General features: G+C 49.8%; 1 protein-coding gene across 7 annotated transcripts in view; it reads right to left on the reverse strand.

The window, feature by feature from the left end:
- Nucleotides 1-5,849: 5,849 nt before the first annotated feature.
- LOC116957332 (uncharacterized) overlaps nt 5,850-15,939 on the reverse strand; it is a 29,655-nt gene continuing 19,565 nt past the window's right edge. For all 7 annotated transcript variants that reach the window (XM_032979448.2, XM_032979434.2, XM_032979424.2 and 4 more), the window contains 7 exons: nt 14,542-14,710; nt 13,628-13,770; nt 11,186-11,362; nt 10,002-10,121; nt 9,510-9,596; nt 8,806-8,953; nt 5,850-6,963 (listed from right to left, as the gene is read on the reverse strand). In XM_032979448.2, coding sequence (XP_032835339.2) covers nt 6,893-6,963; nt 8,806-8,953; nt 9,510-9,596; nt 10,002-10,121; nt 11,186-11,362; nt 13,628-13,770; nt 14,542-14,710 — 915 coding nt within the window. In that variant the 3' untranslated portion in view covers nt 5,850-6,892. The remainder of the gene's footprint in view (nt 6,964-8,805; nt 8,954-9,509; nt 9,597-10,001; nt 10,122-11,185; nt 11,363-13,627; nt 13,771-14,541; nt 14,711-15,939) is intronic.

The raw sequence follows: 15,939 nt of genomic DNA on the forward strand, positions 1-15,939 counted from the left end.
CTCCCCCCCCACACACACACACCTCCACCCACACACACACACCTCCACCCACACACACACACCTCCACCCACACACACACACCTCCACCCACACACACCTCCACCCACACACACACACCTCCACCCACACACACACACCTCCACCCACACACACACACCTCCCCCCACACACACACACACCTCCCCCCCCAAACACACCTCCACCCACCCACACACACCTCCACACACCTCCGCCCCCCACACACACCTCCACCCACACACACACATACACCTCCCCCCCCACACCCCCCCCACACACACCTCCCCCCCCACACACACACCTCCCCCCCCACACCCCCCCCCACACACACCTCCACCCACACACACCCCTCCACCCACACACACACACCTCCCCCCCCCACACCCCCCCCACACACCTCCCCCCCACACACACACACCTCCCCCCCACACACACACACCTCCCCCCCCACACACACACACCTCCACCCACACACACACCTCCCCCCCCCCCCACGCAGCCTGCAACTCGCGACGCGAAAAGTAAATTGTTACCAAGATAGATGACCCGAAGGGGCTCTCATACATCACGCTGACATTTTGTGGCCCACTGAGCTGAGCCTTGTGGTTGGACCCGCTTCGGCAAACTTTAAGCTCGGAGCTAAGTTCGTGTACCTGTGTGTGCGCGTGCGGCTACCGGCCGGTCTCTCTGTATGCGTGCGCGTGTGTCCTATGAGTGTGCTTGCTGCTTTTGTGTTTAGAGAGTGCGTCTGAAGTAATGGTGAGTTGGGTGTGCGTTGTGCTCAGTGTGTGTGTGTGTGGTGAGCTGTGTGGGTGGTGAGCTGTGTGGGTGGTGAGCTGTGTGGGTGGTGAGCCGTGTGGGTGGTGAGTTGTGTGGGTGGTGAGTTGTGTGGGTGGTGAGCTGTGTGGGTGGTGAGCTGTGTGAGTGGTGAGCTGTGTGGGTGGTGAGCTGTGTGGGTGGTGAGCTGTGTGGGTGGTGATTTGTGTGGGTGGTGAGCTGTGTGGGTGGTGAGTTGTGTGGGTGATGAGCTGTGTGGGTGGTGAGCTGTGTGGGTGGTGAGCTGTGTGGGTGGTGAGTTGTGTGCGTGGTGAGCTGTGTGGGTGGTGAGTTGTGTGGGTGGTGAGCCGTGTGGGTGGTGAGCCGTGTGGGTGGTGAGTTGTGTGGGTGGTGAGTTGTGTGGGTGGTGAGCTGTGTGGGTGGTGATTTGTGTGGGTGGTGAGCTGTGTGGGTGGTGAGTTGTGTGGGTGGTGAGCTGTGTGGGTGGTGAGCTGTGTGGGTGGTGAGCTGTGTGGGTGGTGATTTGTGTGGGTGGTGAGCTGTGTGGGTGGTGAGTTGTGTGGGTGGTGATTTGTGTGGGTGGTGAGCTGTGTGGGTGGTGAGCTGTGTGGGTGGTGAGCTGTGTGGGTGGTGAGCTGTGTGGGTGGTGAGCTGTGTGGGTGGTGAGTTGTGTGGGTGGTGAGCTGTGTGGGTGGTGAGTTGTGTGGGTGGTGAGTTGTGTGGGTGGTGATTTGTGTGGGTGGTGAGCCGTGTGGGTGGTGAGTTGTGTGGGTGGTGAGTTGTGTGGGTGGTGAGCTGTGTGGGTGGTGAGCTGTGTGGGTGGTGATTTGTGTGGGTGGTGAGCTGTGTGGGTGGTGAACTGTGTGGGTGGTGATTTGTGTGGGTGGTGAGCTGTGTGGGTGGTGAGTTGTGTGGGTGGTGATTTGTGTGGGTGGTGAGCTGTGTGGGTGGTGAGCTGTGTGGGTGGTGAGCTGTGTGGGTGGTGAGTTGTGTGGGTGGTGAGCTGTGTGGGTGGTGAGCTGTGTGGGTGGTGAGCTGTGTGGGTGGTGAGTTGTGTGGGTGGTGAGCTGTGTGGGTGGTGAGCTGTGTGGGTGGTGAGCTGTGTGGGTGGTGAGCTGTGTGGGTGGTGAGCTGTGTGGGTGGTGAGCTGTGTGGGTGGTGAGCTGTGTGGGTGGTGAGCTGTCTGGGTGGTGAGTTGTGTGGGTGGTGAGCTGTGTGGGTGGTGAGCTGTCTGGGTGGTGAGTTGTGTGGGTGGTGAGTTGTGTGGGTGGTGAGCTGTGTGGGTGGTGAGCTGTGTGGGTTGCCGCTCGACTGGTGATCGGCAGTGTCGCGGTTAGCGCGCTGCGCTACGAACCCGGCTACCCGAGTTAGATTCCCGCTCACGGCCACCAACACCCGTGACGATTATTCGAACCGTTCCTGGGCCTCCACTAGGTCGACTTAACCTCAAATGTGTACCTGGTGCGGTGTGTAAACATCGCCGCTCGGGAGACAAAGGCGGCCGGGCGTGGGGCTAACCATCCACTCGTGCGCCGTACCGGCCTTCATCGATGCTCCCCAACGGCACTTGTCTCAGCAGTTAAGGCTACACGGTGGATCTTCGTCTTTGCCGCTCGTCTGTAGGGGAGCGGTGGCGCAGTGGTTAGCTTTGCACCGAGATCCGAGTTAAGATTCCCCACTCACGGCCAACACCAGTGACGATCATCCATCCGAGCACCAGTCCTGGGCCACTCCCGCGAGACCAACTCGGCCTCAAATGCATACCTGGCTGGGGTATGCAGCAAACATCGCCGCTCGGGAGACGAATGCGGTCGGGGATCGAAACCCCCACCCCCCTCGTGCGCCGCGACGGCTTTAATCGACGTTCGCTAACAGCACTTGTCCCCAAAGCAGTCTCCTCCGAGGCTATACGGGCGATCTTTGTCTTTTGCCCCCGTCTGAACAAGGCGCGCACGCGTGCGTTGAAGTCCCACGGTACATCCTTTCCACCCCCCCCCCAGCCCCCTCGATTATCGACTGAAACCGGCGAGATTCTGCCCAGCCAGCGTTTGCAGCCCGCCAAGGTAGTGGAGGGGGAGAGGCCCTTGTTGCTGTGAAGTGTGCGGCCGTGACTGCATTGTGAGCTCATTAGAAACGGGTGTCGGATCCGCTTTCAGATTCCCCCCCCCCAGCCGACCTCCCCATGTATGTACCGTATGTTGAACTTCTTTCGCACCGTACGTAGGCCAATCATGCTCATCGGAGGTGCGGTGGGAAGGATAACAGGCTCAACACAACCAAAACAGTTCTACAACAAAAAATGACTTTTCAATCTAGCTGATTTAAATGGTGCATACAGCTCTCGGTGCCTTCCGAATATCGGAAGGGCGTTCCAGACGGCCGCAGAAGCGCGCGCATATCTGAAAGCGTTTAATGCTCATTTGTCGGGATCCATGCGAGGTCATTGTGTGTTCGTTTGTGGCGAGCGAAGCTTCGCGTGCGCGTGGTTTTCAGCTTCAGTTTCATTCATTTTGGTATAGCCCTGTGAGCCATTCGGCTCTTGAATCGGGTGCAACCGCAACAAACAAAAACACGAACAAGAAAAACATCTTAAAGCGGCTATGCGTGACTGTGCAAACAGAAAATCCATGGGGGTAAAAAAAAAACAGCAAAATATTCCTGAAAAAAAGCACCGTGCACCACCAACGCTGCGTGGCTGGTGCAACGAGTGCCGACGGAGTGGCGTGCACGCGTCCGTACGGCAACGGGCAGCCAATGCAGCTCGGCGAGCACTGAACGGGCGCGGTGTCGGATCTTCTCGCACGTGTCTTTGGGGCCGTCCATAAATGACGTCACGCGATCTTGTACTATTTTTGACACCCCGCTCGTCACACGGCGTCACAAAAAGTCAGACCCCCACCCCCTCAAATATGACGTCACAAAGCTCTGCCACCCCCCCCCCCCAAAAAAAATGCTTCAAATCGCTTTAAACTATTGTCATTGTAGTGCGTATTTAATGTGGCGCTGTGTCCTCTGATGTTATAGGATAAAACATTTATTTAAAAGTCTATTTAATTAAGCATAACGTGTTGTCTATATTTATTTAAAGTTGCGCATTTTGATGTGACGTCACATTTCTCAAACCGTCACACATCGTCACAAATGTCTGACCCCCCCCCCCCTCCCCAGGTGCGTGACGTCATTTATGGACGGCCCCTCATATAAGGGGACTTGTTTGCGACTGCCCGTGGCCAATTTTAGTTTTTTTGGTTGGCTCTGTGTGGTGCAGCCCCCAGTGCACGTTACAACCGTGTAGAGAAACACCTTCAATGGAAGAACACAAATCAAACCATGGGACACGCTCGATGCGTGGGCGGTTTGCTACCGAACGGGAAGTGCCTCTCGAAGTCTTACTGCCAATGCGTTGGCAGCATTTCCCCAGCGGTGAAAGTAACTGGTCTCGAATGGAAACGTTTCCCGGCGAGCAAACGATTGACGTCAGACGAATTGACGTCTCACCTTCTTCGCATGCCACTCACCCGTCCCAATTATAGCGACCGAAATGTCCACGCTGATTTTTGTCTAAATCAACGTGCACGCGTTGCATCGAGTAAACGAAGTGCTTTGTGGGGGGGGGGGGGGGGGGTGGGTGGGGGGGGAGGTTTTGGAGGAAGAAAAACTAAAACCGTACAATGTTGAAAATTGTTAACAGCAGCACAAAGCCAAAGATGCAGGAAGTGTGCCCTCTACTGGTGCGCCTAGCACGAGCACTGGGGCTGTGGCTTACTTTCACTTGCGAGCAAAGACAGAGATCCCCCCCCCCCCGTATAGCCTGAACAGACTGTTGGGGCAAGTGTTGTTAGCGAGCAGCGCCTATCAAGGCCGGCACGGCGCACGAGGGCGGGTGGCCAGCACCACGCCCGGCCGCATTTGTCTCCCCTAGTGGCGATGTTTACGACACACCGCACCGGGTACTCATTTGAGGCTGAGTCGACCTGGGGAAAGCCCAGAACCCGATTCAGATAATCGTCACCACTGGGTTGTTGGCCGTGAGCTGGGAACGAAACTCGGGTGGCCGGGTTTGTAGCGCAGCGCGCTAACTGCTACACCGCCGCTCCCTCCACACTTGTGGGCACACACACCAGGCGGAACGCGACGCATACTCGCGTTAGACGACCTAACGAGTCGCAATCCACCACTATTGATCGACTTCAATAATTTACCAGTCGCCATTCAAATCCATACCGTCGGGAGCACATTTGCTTAATTTCATCATCGACAAATCATTGCCGGGGTGAATGACTCTCAACGTTGTAGCCATGGCGCATTTCACGTGCTCTCCTTTGGCTGTCATTCCATCAATAATTGTTTATTTCCCTCTCAGCCATCACCCCCTTTCAGTGAAGCATTTGAAGAGCATGGGGGGGGGGTACCTCAAGAAAGCACACCGCATTAGGGAGATACTCAGCACTGCCATCTCCTGGTTAGTGGCGGTCGTCAGAATCACAATATTTATACTGGAGGAATCCGATGAGCTATAAAGCTCTTTCACACATGTTCACCCGGTCACCCGCCCAAAAAACTTGCCAGGCTCAACTTGGCTTCTTGAACCAGGCGCATCCATGGTGATCTGGTCGTAGGGCAGAATACATGTTTCCAAATTTCTGGCTTTAGCAATATCGCATGATTACCACCAGCCCACCAGCCTACATAAGTTAAGTTCTGAATAATTTCGTACGGGGGGGGGAGGTGAAACATGAGAGGACATAAACACAACTGTAAACACACGGGGAGGAGCAGTGGGCAGAACACGGCGTTATGAACCTACAGAGGTTCGATTCCCAGCCACAGCTCATATCAGTGGTGATCAATATCTGAACTGGACCCGAGGCACCCTCCTTCACAATCCATGCTGACCAGCGTGGTGAAATATGGTCAATTTCCATGACCATGGATGATAAAAGGCTTGGACCTATAATTTAAATCACAACTTTTTTAAACATTTTAATTTCATTGCTTAATTTCAAAACAGGCCTAACAAGAACGCTTTATTTCACGAATCGCAACCTTCAGATGTGTTAATGAGATTTTATTGTTCTTAAAAAGTGTATCTTTCACAGCACAAAGGGAATAATACAGATGGCTAATTTTTTTTTTAGATTTCATTACACAAACTTTTTTACGAAGGCACAAAGGACACGAGCACATCACCGCCATCTGTGCAGTGATTAACGTGCAATGCAAGGCTTTGACATACAAAAAAAACCACAAAGGCTTGACAAGCAGTAGTTTTGGTCCCTCAGTGGAGTTTTCCCCGGCAACCCACCGTCTCGCACAGCCTGGTGATCATTTTCGTCGCGGCATTTGTACAGCCAAAGCTAAAGGTGCTGCACTGACATTGCTTGCGCATGCCACCGCTGGTCCCCTCAACAAGAGGGTATTTAGTCCTACTCTCTTGGAAGAGCTGGCAGTACTCATGCTTTGCTCTGCCACACACGGCCTGCCGAGATGTTATCTCCCTCGCCTGGTATGCAAGAGGTCGTGGGTCCGATCCTGACCCCAGACGCCTGTATAGTTTGAGTTTGCGTGGTCGCGTGGATTTTTCTCCGGGTCCTCCGGTTTTTCCCTCCACATTTGAAGCCATGCGTAATTTGCACATGATAAGCCACACTTCGTTGAGCTATCAATTGTGGGCAAGTCGCTTCTGGAAAAGAGCCATATAGCTCAGTGGGCCTTACCTGGTAACATATTAAAAGTTGAACCGGTGATATATTCTTGATTGCGAGTCCAGCTTGCTAACCACGGACCCTGCTGCGGCAACATCCCCCACCAAATACTTCACAGATGCACGCAAAACATCAGCGCGGTAAAAAAAAAACCATCGTCAATGCAATACACAGTTCCGAATGAATTTTCAAATATATATTTTTTCACACGTATAATAAAAAACGAAAATTACCGGAAACAAAATGATCAAGTTAAAAGTGTTAACATGATTTGAGTGGTGATTTAAAAAAAAACAGCAACAACGTTGCTGTGTAACGATGCGACTTGCTGGAAGGCCCACACAGCTGCGCGTCGACGCGATGTCTCCACCGGGCCGCCAGCGGCGGTGGTTCAAGAAGAGGAGAGGTAGCGGCTCTCAGCAGCAAGGACCGCCGTGTCATCACCTCTCGGTCTATTCCAGACTGGTTACAAAACAAAACCACGCACACGCACACACAATGTGGAGTTAACTACCATGGCATGTGCTTGGGTAACCGTTGGTATGTATATATTTTTTTTATATATAGCATAACCCGTTTGCCACAAATTGTAACTCAAGCGCCTGTAGGAAAATGAGGATAACTTTCATGAAAGGGCGTTCTTAAAGGTATAAAAACGCCTTTGTAGATTTTAAACGATCAATGCATTGTTTTGTAATGACCAAAATGCATGTTGTATACACGTACACACACCTTTAGATCTATAATGTAAATGATTACGTTTACAATACAATGGGTAGGCATTTACAAAACATTACTATCCACAAACATTACTATCCATACACACACACAACTGTGCCGAATTTTAAAAGTCTGTTTTCAAGACGTTGCAGTGTTTTCATTAAATGGGTTGTAGCCGTTTATCAGAAACAAAAAGAAAATACTTTGGAATAAAAAAATGACAATGCTTATTTTGAAACCCTAACATGTCTGGGGTTATGATAAAAATAAAATCTAGCATAGTTAAAATGAAAATTGTATTTTAAATGGAAATCAATTACCATACGTAACTTTAATGACATTTAAACAGAACAATTTCACAACGGCTGTAACATGAAAAGTAGTTCAGCAGAAAAATGGCTAAATTGCAAATATGAATATTTTCACAGCATAAAGTGCCAAGTGTGACAGCCAATCCGATACCTGTAAGAGAGTGGCAGCATAAAACACAAGGACTTCATATGGATGATGTGGGTCTTTATCCAAATAGCAGGACTTGACCAGCGTGTTTATACACTGTGTACAGAATTTTTTTTTGCGAGGCAGTACTACCATAGTACCGACTCCCAATTGCACTCGCTTGCACAAAAATGTCAAAGAAGAATAGCGTGGAGGCCTAGAATTTATTCTATTATTAATTCTACACGAAAACTGTACTTTGTTACACCTTCGAGGATACTTAGTTGGGATTATTTTTTCTCCCCCACCCCACCATCCCTTTTAAGTCTCTGCGACGAACCACTAAAACCGAATTCACCAGGATGTCACAGCCACAGCACGACTTAACGGTTACTCTGCAGGCAATTATTTAATAAGATCTCTGCATTCGTGACTGCAGTAATTCATATTTTTAGTTCTTTCGGTAAAGTCACGTTGAAGGGAAACAATAAAATAATAAAATATTTTGTTCATTTTTTATTGTTTTATATATATTTTATTATTTTATTGTTTCCCTTCAACGTGACTTTACCGAAAGAACTAAGAATATAAGATCTCGGCAGTCGATTTTGCAGTTTGCGAGCCAGTGACAAATAAATTAGCATTCGTGACTCACAAACACACGAGTACGAGGATAGGACATAACGTTACTTGCCATCACGTGGTTGTGACATTTGTCTCTCAGGGCAATGAACTCACACGCATGAACAATTTTGCACAACACCACAAACTGAATCGACAAAGATTCCAAATGCACATTGCGGGTTGCAGCAGTTTTCAAATGCATTCAGTCTCAATTTTGTTTTCATCTGATTCCAAAGTGATTAATATTTTTTTCCGTTTTCATTGAACCAAAATCGGCAGTCACAAACAGAAGGCACGTATGCATACAAGGCCAGCGTGTCTGGGGATTGCGCCCTCTGGCTAGGCTTTCCTCCCTAAACAGGGGCTTGTGTTTAGGGCCACCAACCAGGCTTTTCCCAAAGTAATTTCTAGTCCAATGAGGAACGACGCCTATCCTCGCGTAACTGTCACATCTTCGGGGCATCGGAAAGATTTCTTCGCAGCGAGGACAACGGCCGTCACCACCCTCCGAGGCGAACTCACTTCTGTCGCGCAGGCCCCGGCCAAAGTTGGCGTGCGCACGGCGCAGGTACCACAGCAGGGCACACTTGAGCAGGACGGACGCGGCGGAGCAGACCACGGTGGCGATGAGCAACGGAAAGGACACCTCCAACTTCCAAAGGCGCGTCAGCTGCCGCAGCGAGATCGCAGCGAGCGTTAAAGCAGGGCGGATTCGCAGGACAAGCCGGGTGCGTGCCGCGCGCACACGGAATTTCAAATTGACTCTGGGGACCACATATTAGGGCGATAATTGGTTAGTACGGCCCTTCCAAGGAAAACCGGCTGGTCAGCATTTAATAAGCAGGGCTTTGTCTTGCGACGGTGACTGGGTGACGTGTTTATGTGCTCATCGGTCACAGCAACAAAGCCCCGCGTATAGCTGATGATCAAAATGACCACGGCCACGCTCCGTCGAGCAACCAGCATTGCACTGCATTTTGTTTGCTGAATTGCACAACGTTTAAGAGGCGATGTATGGGCCTGGCGTGAGACGTGAGGCGCAAGGCGATTGGCTCGACAGGGGCGTGAAGATGCTTGCGTTGGAATTCGGGGCTGGCTCCAAGCCTCGTACAAACCCGCCCCGCGTTGACCCGCCGTGGGGCTTTAAAACGCACTGTCGAAGTCCATCACGCTCGAGTGTGACAACGTTCAAGGGGGGCCAATGTGTGCAGCGAGTACCAGCACACCTTGTAAATCAGGTAGCCAACGTAGCACAACTCGGGCACATTCATTACGACGAAGGTCAACAAAAGCCAGGGGATTTCACGCAGAATCTGTGCACACAGACGGAATAAAAAACAAAAGCGGTATTAATAAAACGCAAGATTATCCGGGCATCGGTGGGCTTTACGTGATAAGATAAACCATTGTTTAGTGTTATACGTGTCATTTTTCATGATAGTTTTACCTTTCCTATACTTTGCACTCCTAACATGTTTTTGTATTGTTGTGCTTTTGTAACGTTGTGACCCGCCCCCCTTTAGTGGACAACTGTGAAAAAGAGCTTCATAGCTCACCGGATTTCTCCAGTATAAACAAATATTCTGATTCTGATCAATCCATCGAGGATCTCACAATCAATTGCTACAAATGATGTCAGGGTTCTGTGTTTTTATATTTTAAAAAAAAACGTAAACAACGGCTGCCGTACGCTTGTGTTTTTTTAAGGAAGCACTCACAGACACAAAGCCGGCGATCACTTTGAGGAAGGCCCAGACAATGCCAAGAGACAGGAGGATCTTTTCCACGAGGTCGATGGTGTAAATGCCCGAGCTCAGCACCAGCACGGAAAGCATCCACTATGCAAACACAACAACAACAGCGGCGGCGATGACAACAACACAAGCACGATGACATCAATTAAAAAATAATACCGCATGGAAAAAGAGTGAATAATTATATACATGTTGCAATGTGAGTGACTATGCATACATTGTAAACCTCTGTAAGCACTAAGAACAAGAGATGATTCAAAATATAATAATTTTATAACAATCAAAAACATATAGCATCCATATTGTGATTAAATAAGTTGCTTTATGTTACGATCGAAACGCCGTGGTGTTTTGCTTTAATTTTTAATTTTTATTTGCATTTTTTTTATTTTATTTTATTTTCTATCTACGTGACTTTACCGAAAGAACGAAGGTGATGAATTGCTGCAGTCACGAAAGTTTTAAGTCAAAATCGAAGAGTGGGCTTGGGCAGAACGCGTTGCTGGAAGGGAAGATGTCTGGCGACCGGGAGGACGGAGTGGCAGCCCAAAAGGAGGGCGCGCGCTCGAGAGAACGCCCGCCAGTGGAGATGGAGCGATGGAATCGGCACACGTGCAGGAGCTAGACGGACCCGTTGCTTCGCAAGATGGAGACATTTTTGGAAGCCTTCATCTAACGGTGGATAGACTGTGGCTGCGGGGGCGAGATGTTAACTGCCTTGCCCGGTAGACAGGAGGTCGTGGTTTCGATCCCGACCCTTACGCCTGCTGTATATTTGGACTTTACATGTCTTTCTCTCTCTCTCTCCCCTGTGGCTGTGTGGATTTTTCTCCAGGTCCTCCGCTTGTTCCCTCCACATTTAGAATCAACGTGTGTTCAGAGTTTGTGCCTGCGAATCATTGCCATTTGATAAGCCCACTTCACTGAGCTTTAATTTGTGGCCAGGTCACTTCTGAAAAAAAGCCATATAGCTCAGTGGGGGGGGCCTTACCTGGCAAAAAAAGTTTATAGTTTTAGTAGTTCGATGATGATGATGAACATACTTTAATTGTAACTTGCTGCACACCTCCGGACGTGCCCAATTCAGCTGCTTGAAAACAGCGGGGGTGGTGCGTCGATTAAAAAAAAAGACGCCGAGGCGTGCTCACCTGCAGCTGCAGGTCGAAGGTCAGGAGCGACGTGCACATGTTGAAGATGACGTACTGCTTCTGCACCTCCTCCAGGAGACCGCTCACGCGGAACGTCATGGACCCCGAGCGGCACAGCACCACGATGGCCCACGTGATGAGTAACAGGCTAACTAACAGGACGCTGCAGAACCGAGCCTACGGGCGGCAAACGAAGGTGACAAGATGAAGGCTCGTTGGCCGTGTGTCCGGGTACTCCACCGCCTGATCAACTCGTCTGCTGCGTACGCCTACCCGAACTTCATCAGTGTCTACCCAAGCTTAAGATATTCACCACCATCATCATCATCATCGTCGTCAGCTACTGTCTACAATGGTACATGGCTGTCCATCCTATATCCTAATGACCTCACCTCTGAACATTGTTAATTCTTGCTTCAAACCAAAAAAAATTATTACGTTTTATCAGGATTATGCAATTGCCATGATATCGTGAGACTTAAGCATACATTCAAAGCTTGCAGGCAAGTGCAACCTACTCGTGTTACAGAATGGCCCATCGTGCCAGCAAAGAGTAAATGTCATAGCGCTACCTCTTAAGATCCCACGAAGTGACCTGGATCACAAATTAGGGGGACAGCACTTTCCCCACCACCTCGGTCACATGAGAGTAAAGATTGTAGCGTGGCAGTCAAATCAATATTTTAATTCTCACAGAGATGGATTTTAGCCAAAGTCAGTGGAAAACTAAATGTTTAATGCGATGGGGTTTTTTTTTGTTTGTTTGACGTGTGCGCAGCCAATGGTGGGTGACCAGGATGAGACCTTCCCACAGTTGAGAACCGCTTTAAATCAGAGGCAGCTTGCCTGGATTCATATCCCAGGGTCTCAGCCATACCAGCACAGTGCAATACCCTCCGAGACACCCAGCCACCGCGTCATTCCCTACTTAAGCCCTATCATGATTGTGGGGACATTCAGACCGATGGTGATGATGATGATGAATAACCATCTCCTCCTTGCTGTAGTCAAAACGCCTCGCTTGTTGGGCAAAATATACTGGTTTCTCCTACTTGTTAACAACGATCATTCATGTTCCCAGCTGCCACGCATGCAATCGATGCCTTAAGAGAACACGATACCATATAAGACGATCATTGAGGTGTGTGTTAACGCGCGAGGTAACATCGTGTTTCCGTGTAAACTGCACGAACGCTATTGTAATCCAAACAAATGAAAAAAAAACTTAAGTTTGCAATATCATTGTTTTAAGTGATTGAGTCTCCGTGAGTAATCAGTGTCAAAGTTCAACTGATCAATACCGTGAGGGAATTGTTTTGCTGTGCGATTATTGTGGACGAAAGCTTAAGCGCGAGGTCAGTGTGAATTAAGGAACAGAGGTCTTTCGGTATTGATTAAAAAACACACTTGACATTTACGGTTTCCTGCTTATAAACGTGTAAAACCTTGGCATAGCTTTAATGAAGCATCACATCCACACATCACTGGATGTAGTCACTCCAAATGTTATATATTGATGGGTTGATTCTTTGGAGTTCTCATGCATCTTAAGATCTCGTCATGTCACCAGCTAACCCAAAATGTGTCAAAAGCCTGGAAGCCTAAAGCAGGTTTGAGTCCGGTTGACACTTGGAATGGGAGAGGTCCAGGAACGGGAGAGCACCAGGGACGGGACAGCACCAGGGACGGGAGAGCACCAGGGACGGGACAGCACCAGGAACGGGGGAGCACCAGGGACGGGAGAGCACCAGGGACGAGAGAGCACCAGGGACGGGACGGGACAGCACCAGGGACGGGACAGCACCAGGGACGGGGGAGCACCAGGGATGGGAGAGCACCAGGAACGGGAGAGCACCAGGGATGGGACAGCACCAGGGACGGGACAGCACCAGGGATGGGACAGCACCAGGGATGGGAGAGCACCAGGAACGGGAGAGCACCAGGGACGGGAGAGCACCAGGGACGGGAGAGCACCAGGGATGGGAGAGCACCAGGGACGGGAGAGCACCAGGGACGGGACAGCACCAGGGACGGGAGAGCACCAGGGATGGGAGAGCACCAGGGATGGGAGAGCACCAGGGACGGGAGAGCACCAGGGACGGGACAGCACCAGGGACGGGAGAGCACCAGGGATGGGAGAGCACCAGGGATGGGGGAGCACCAGGGATGGGGGAGCACCAGGACTTCAGAGGGACCGCGAGGTGTCGCCAGCAGATGGCAGTGTTGAGTGTCAACCACTACCCGGAGGGTTGGGTTTACTCTGGGTTCTCCAGTTTCCTCACACGTAAGAAGCCAAACACTCATGGATGAAATTGATCGAACATCACAATGCCAGGACACATCCTGAAAAATAAAAGTCCTTCAAATCGGCTGCCGCGGTTAAATAACCGTCAATGCTATCGTTGCCATTAAACTTCAACTTCCCCGCGCCATTGAACGCACTATCAGGAAGCCATTCCTCTCGGACATCACGGCGAAGTTTGCGATGGAGCGGGCCAGCAGCATCGCGATCGAGAGCGAGAAGACGAACATCTCCTGAAGGTTCTCCTGCAGAATGCCGCGGCACACGTAGTAGATGCTGAACACTGCGCCCGGCACAAAATCAGCACAGGAGTAAAAATTCAGTGAGCACAGAGCGAAGGCAATTAATTTTCAAAGAGTGGGTGGGAGGGAGGGGTGGGGGGGGGTAACCACTAACGGTGTGACGATGGATCGATTCGTCGATTAATCTTGAGTCTTAAGCTCATGATAAATGTGTCAAATCACATGTGTAGGATTCAATGTTTAGTACTGTGTCACGTGACCCCCCACAGCTGCTAGTGACCGCTGCATTCACCTAAACCTTAATTATAATGTGATTCTTGGATGGATAATGCCACCCTGAATCAATACAATTACGCACCAACGCTATACACGTGTATAGCGCTGGTGCGTAAAAGGCGTGGATGAAAATTATGAGCTGGCCACTTTATTTTATTCAGTCTTGTGACACACGGGCCAAAAATCACGGACGCTGTCAAAGCGAACGAAACTAATTCATCGAATCGCCAGGATTGTGGTGGGGAGTGTGAATCCTGACACCTCGACCAAAGGCCGACATCATCAGGTCTTGCCTGTGAACGTTGAAAGTGGTGGCAACAGTGTGTGTATTTACGTTGAACTTCTTTCACACCGTACGTAGCCAAACGCGCCAATAGGAGATGCGCGGGAAGGACAACAACACTGAACACAAAAAGCACTTTTAAAGTTAAAAAAAGTTTTCAATCTCGACAATTTTAAAAAGATCGTAGCTCCGGTGGCTTCCGAATAGTGGAAAGGAAGAACGCAACGTCGGAAGAATGAGCGTGACGACGTACCCATGCCTATGCATTGAACGATGCTGAAGGTCACTTCGCTCTTGTCCTTCTCAACGTCGACGTGCATGACCATGCTGACGATGGTGAGGATGAGCATGCCGAGGAGCGCGAGCAATGAGAGGCACAGGATTATCTTGGTGCTCAACTTCAACTCCGCCCAAGGCTTTATCTGCAGGACGGTGTCATGCCGCAGTCGACAACAACAACAACAACAAAAAAACGCCACCATTCACATATGTATTTGCGAGTAAAATAAGTTTTACAGCCCTTTTTTGTCAATCCGCTTCTTGGATGGAGAGACCTCTCCAGGACACGTTGATCGTGGGGGGGTTGTTCGACTCTACTCTACTTTATCACAATGGTCAGTGCACATTGGTGAAGAGGCGGCGGCGAACCGGTTCGGACATCGCACGCCGCTCATGTTAGTTCATCTGGACATGTGTGAAGAAGAGCTTTACAGCCCATCAGATTCCTCCAGTATAAGTAAAGATTCTGAACCTGATAGTTGTGGGCCAGGAATAAAAAAAAAACAGGTCACCGGGTTCGTATTGCAGTGCGCTAACTGCTGCATCGCCGCTCTCTCCTTATATGTGACATCCAACCAAACGCACACAACACATTGCATATATATAACAATGTTGCGGTATAGTTAAACGGTGAATAATACAGAATATCTCCTCCCCACGCCATCACCATCTCTCACAGACCTGTACTCCAGCAAATCATCGAGCGCTTCCACCCACCGATTTCATCACTCCATCTTCACGGTGGATGTCCTTTCGGACGACGGAGAAACAATGCTGAAAGGCACTCTTGGGATTTATACGATGACGGTAACGAGGTTTAAAACGAAAGTGCCAATGTAACAAAAATCACACTGACAGGAACAAATAGAAACTGGGTTGTAAGATTGGGTGTAATTCACAACGGCCGAGATCATTTATTCCGTGGCAGTAAGTAAATGTAGCCCCAAGTCTCTAGAGTAAGATGGCTACTATTGCATTACTTCATTGAACAATGCAGCTGATGCGAAGTCGTTTTGATGGTTTCGTTCACGCCAGTGGTTCATACCTAGGTACGTTTCCGAGATTCAGCCGGGGGGGGGCCTTAGGAGGGCACCGCAACGTTTGTGGAACATTGTCGTATGCTCACGACGAATATGTATTTCCTTTTTACACGTTCCTGCCGGGCACGCGGCAAACACCCCGTGAAATAACATTGTCCACGACAAATTAAACTTTCACGGAGGGATGAACTTCACACGCGTTGGCATCAATTGCTGTGTTTGTAATTTCATAAGTGAAACCTAATGCAAGCTTCCAATTTAGTCACCAATTAAATTCAATGTCGCTCGATTTGATTTGAACGTCGCTTGATTTGTTGCTGGATTTGCAATCA

Source organism: Petromyzon marinus, chromosome 3, assembly GCF_048934315.1.
Source record: "Petromyzon marinus isolate PM22_M1 ecotype Great Lakes invasive population chromosome 3, UKy_Petmar_22M1.pri1.0, whole genome shotgun sequence".
NCBI lineage: Eukaryota > Metazoa > Chordata > Hyperoartia > Petromyzontiformes > Petromyzontidae > Petromyzon > Petromyzon marinus.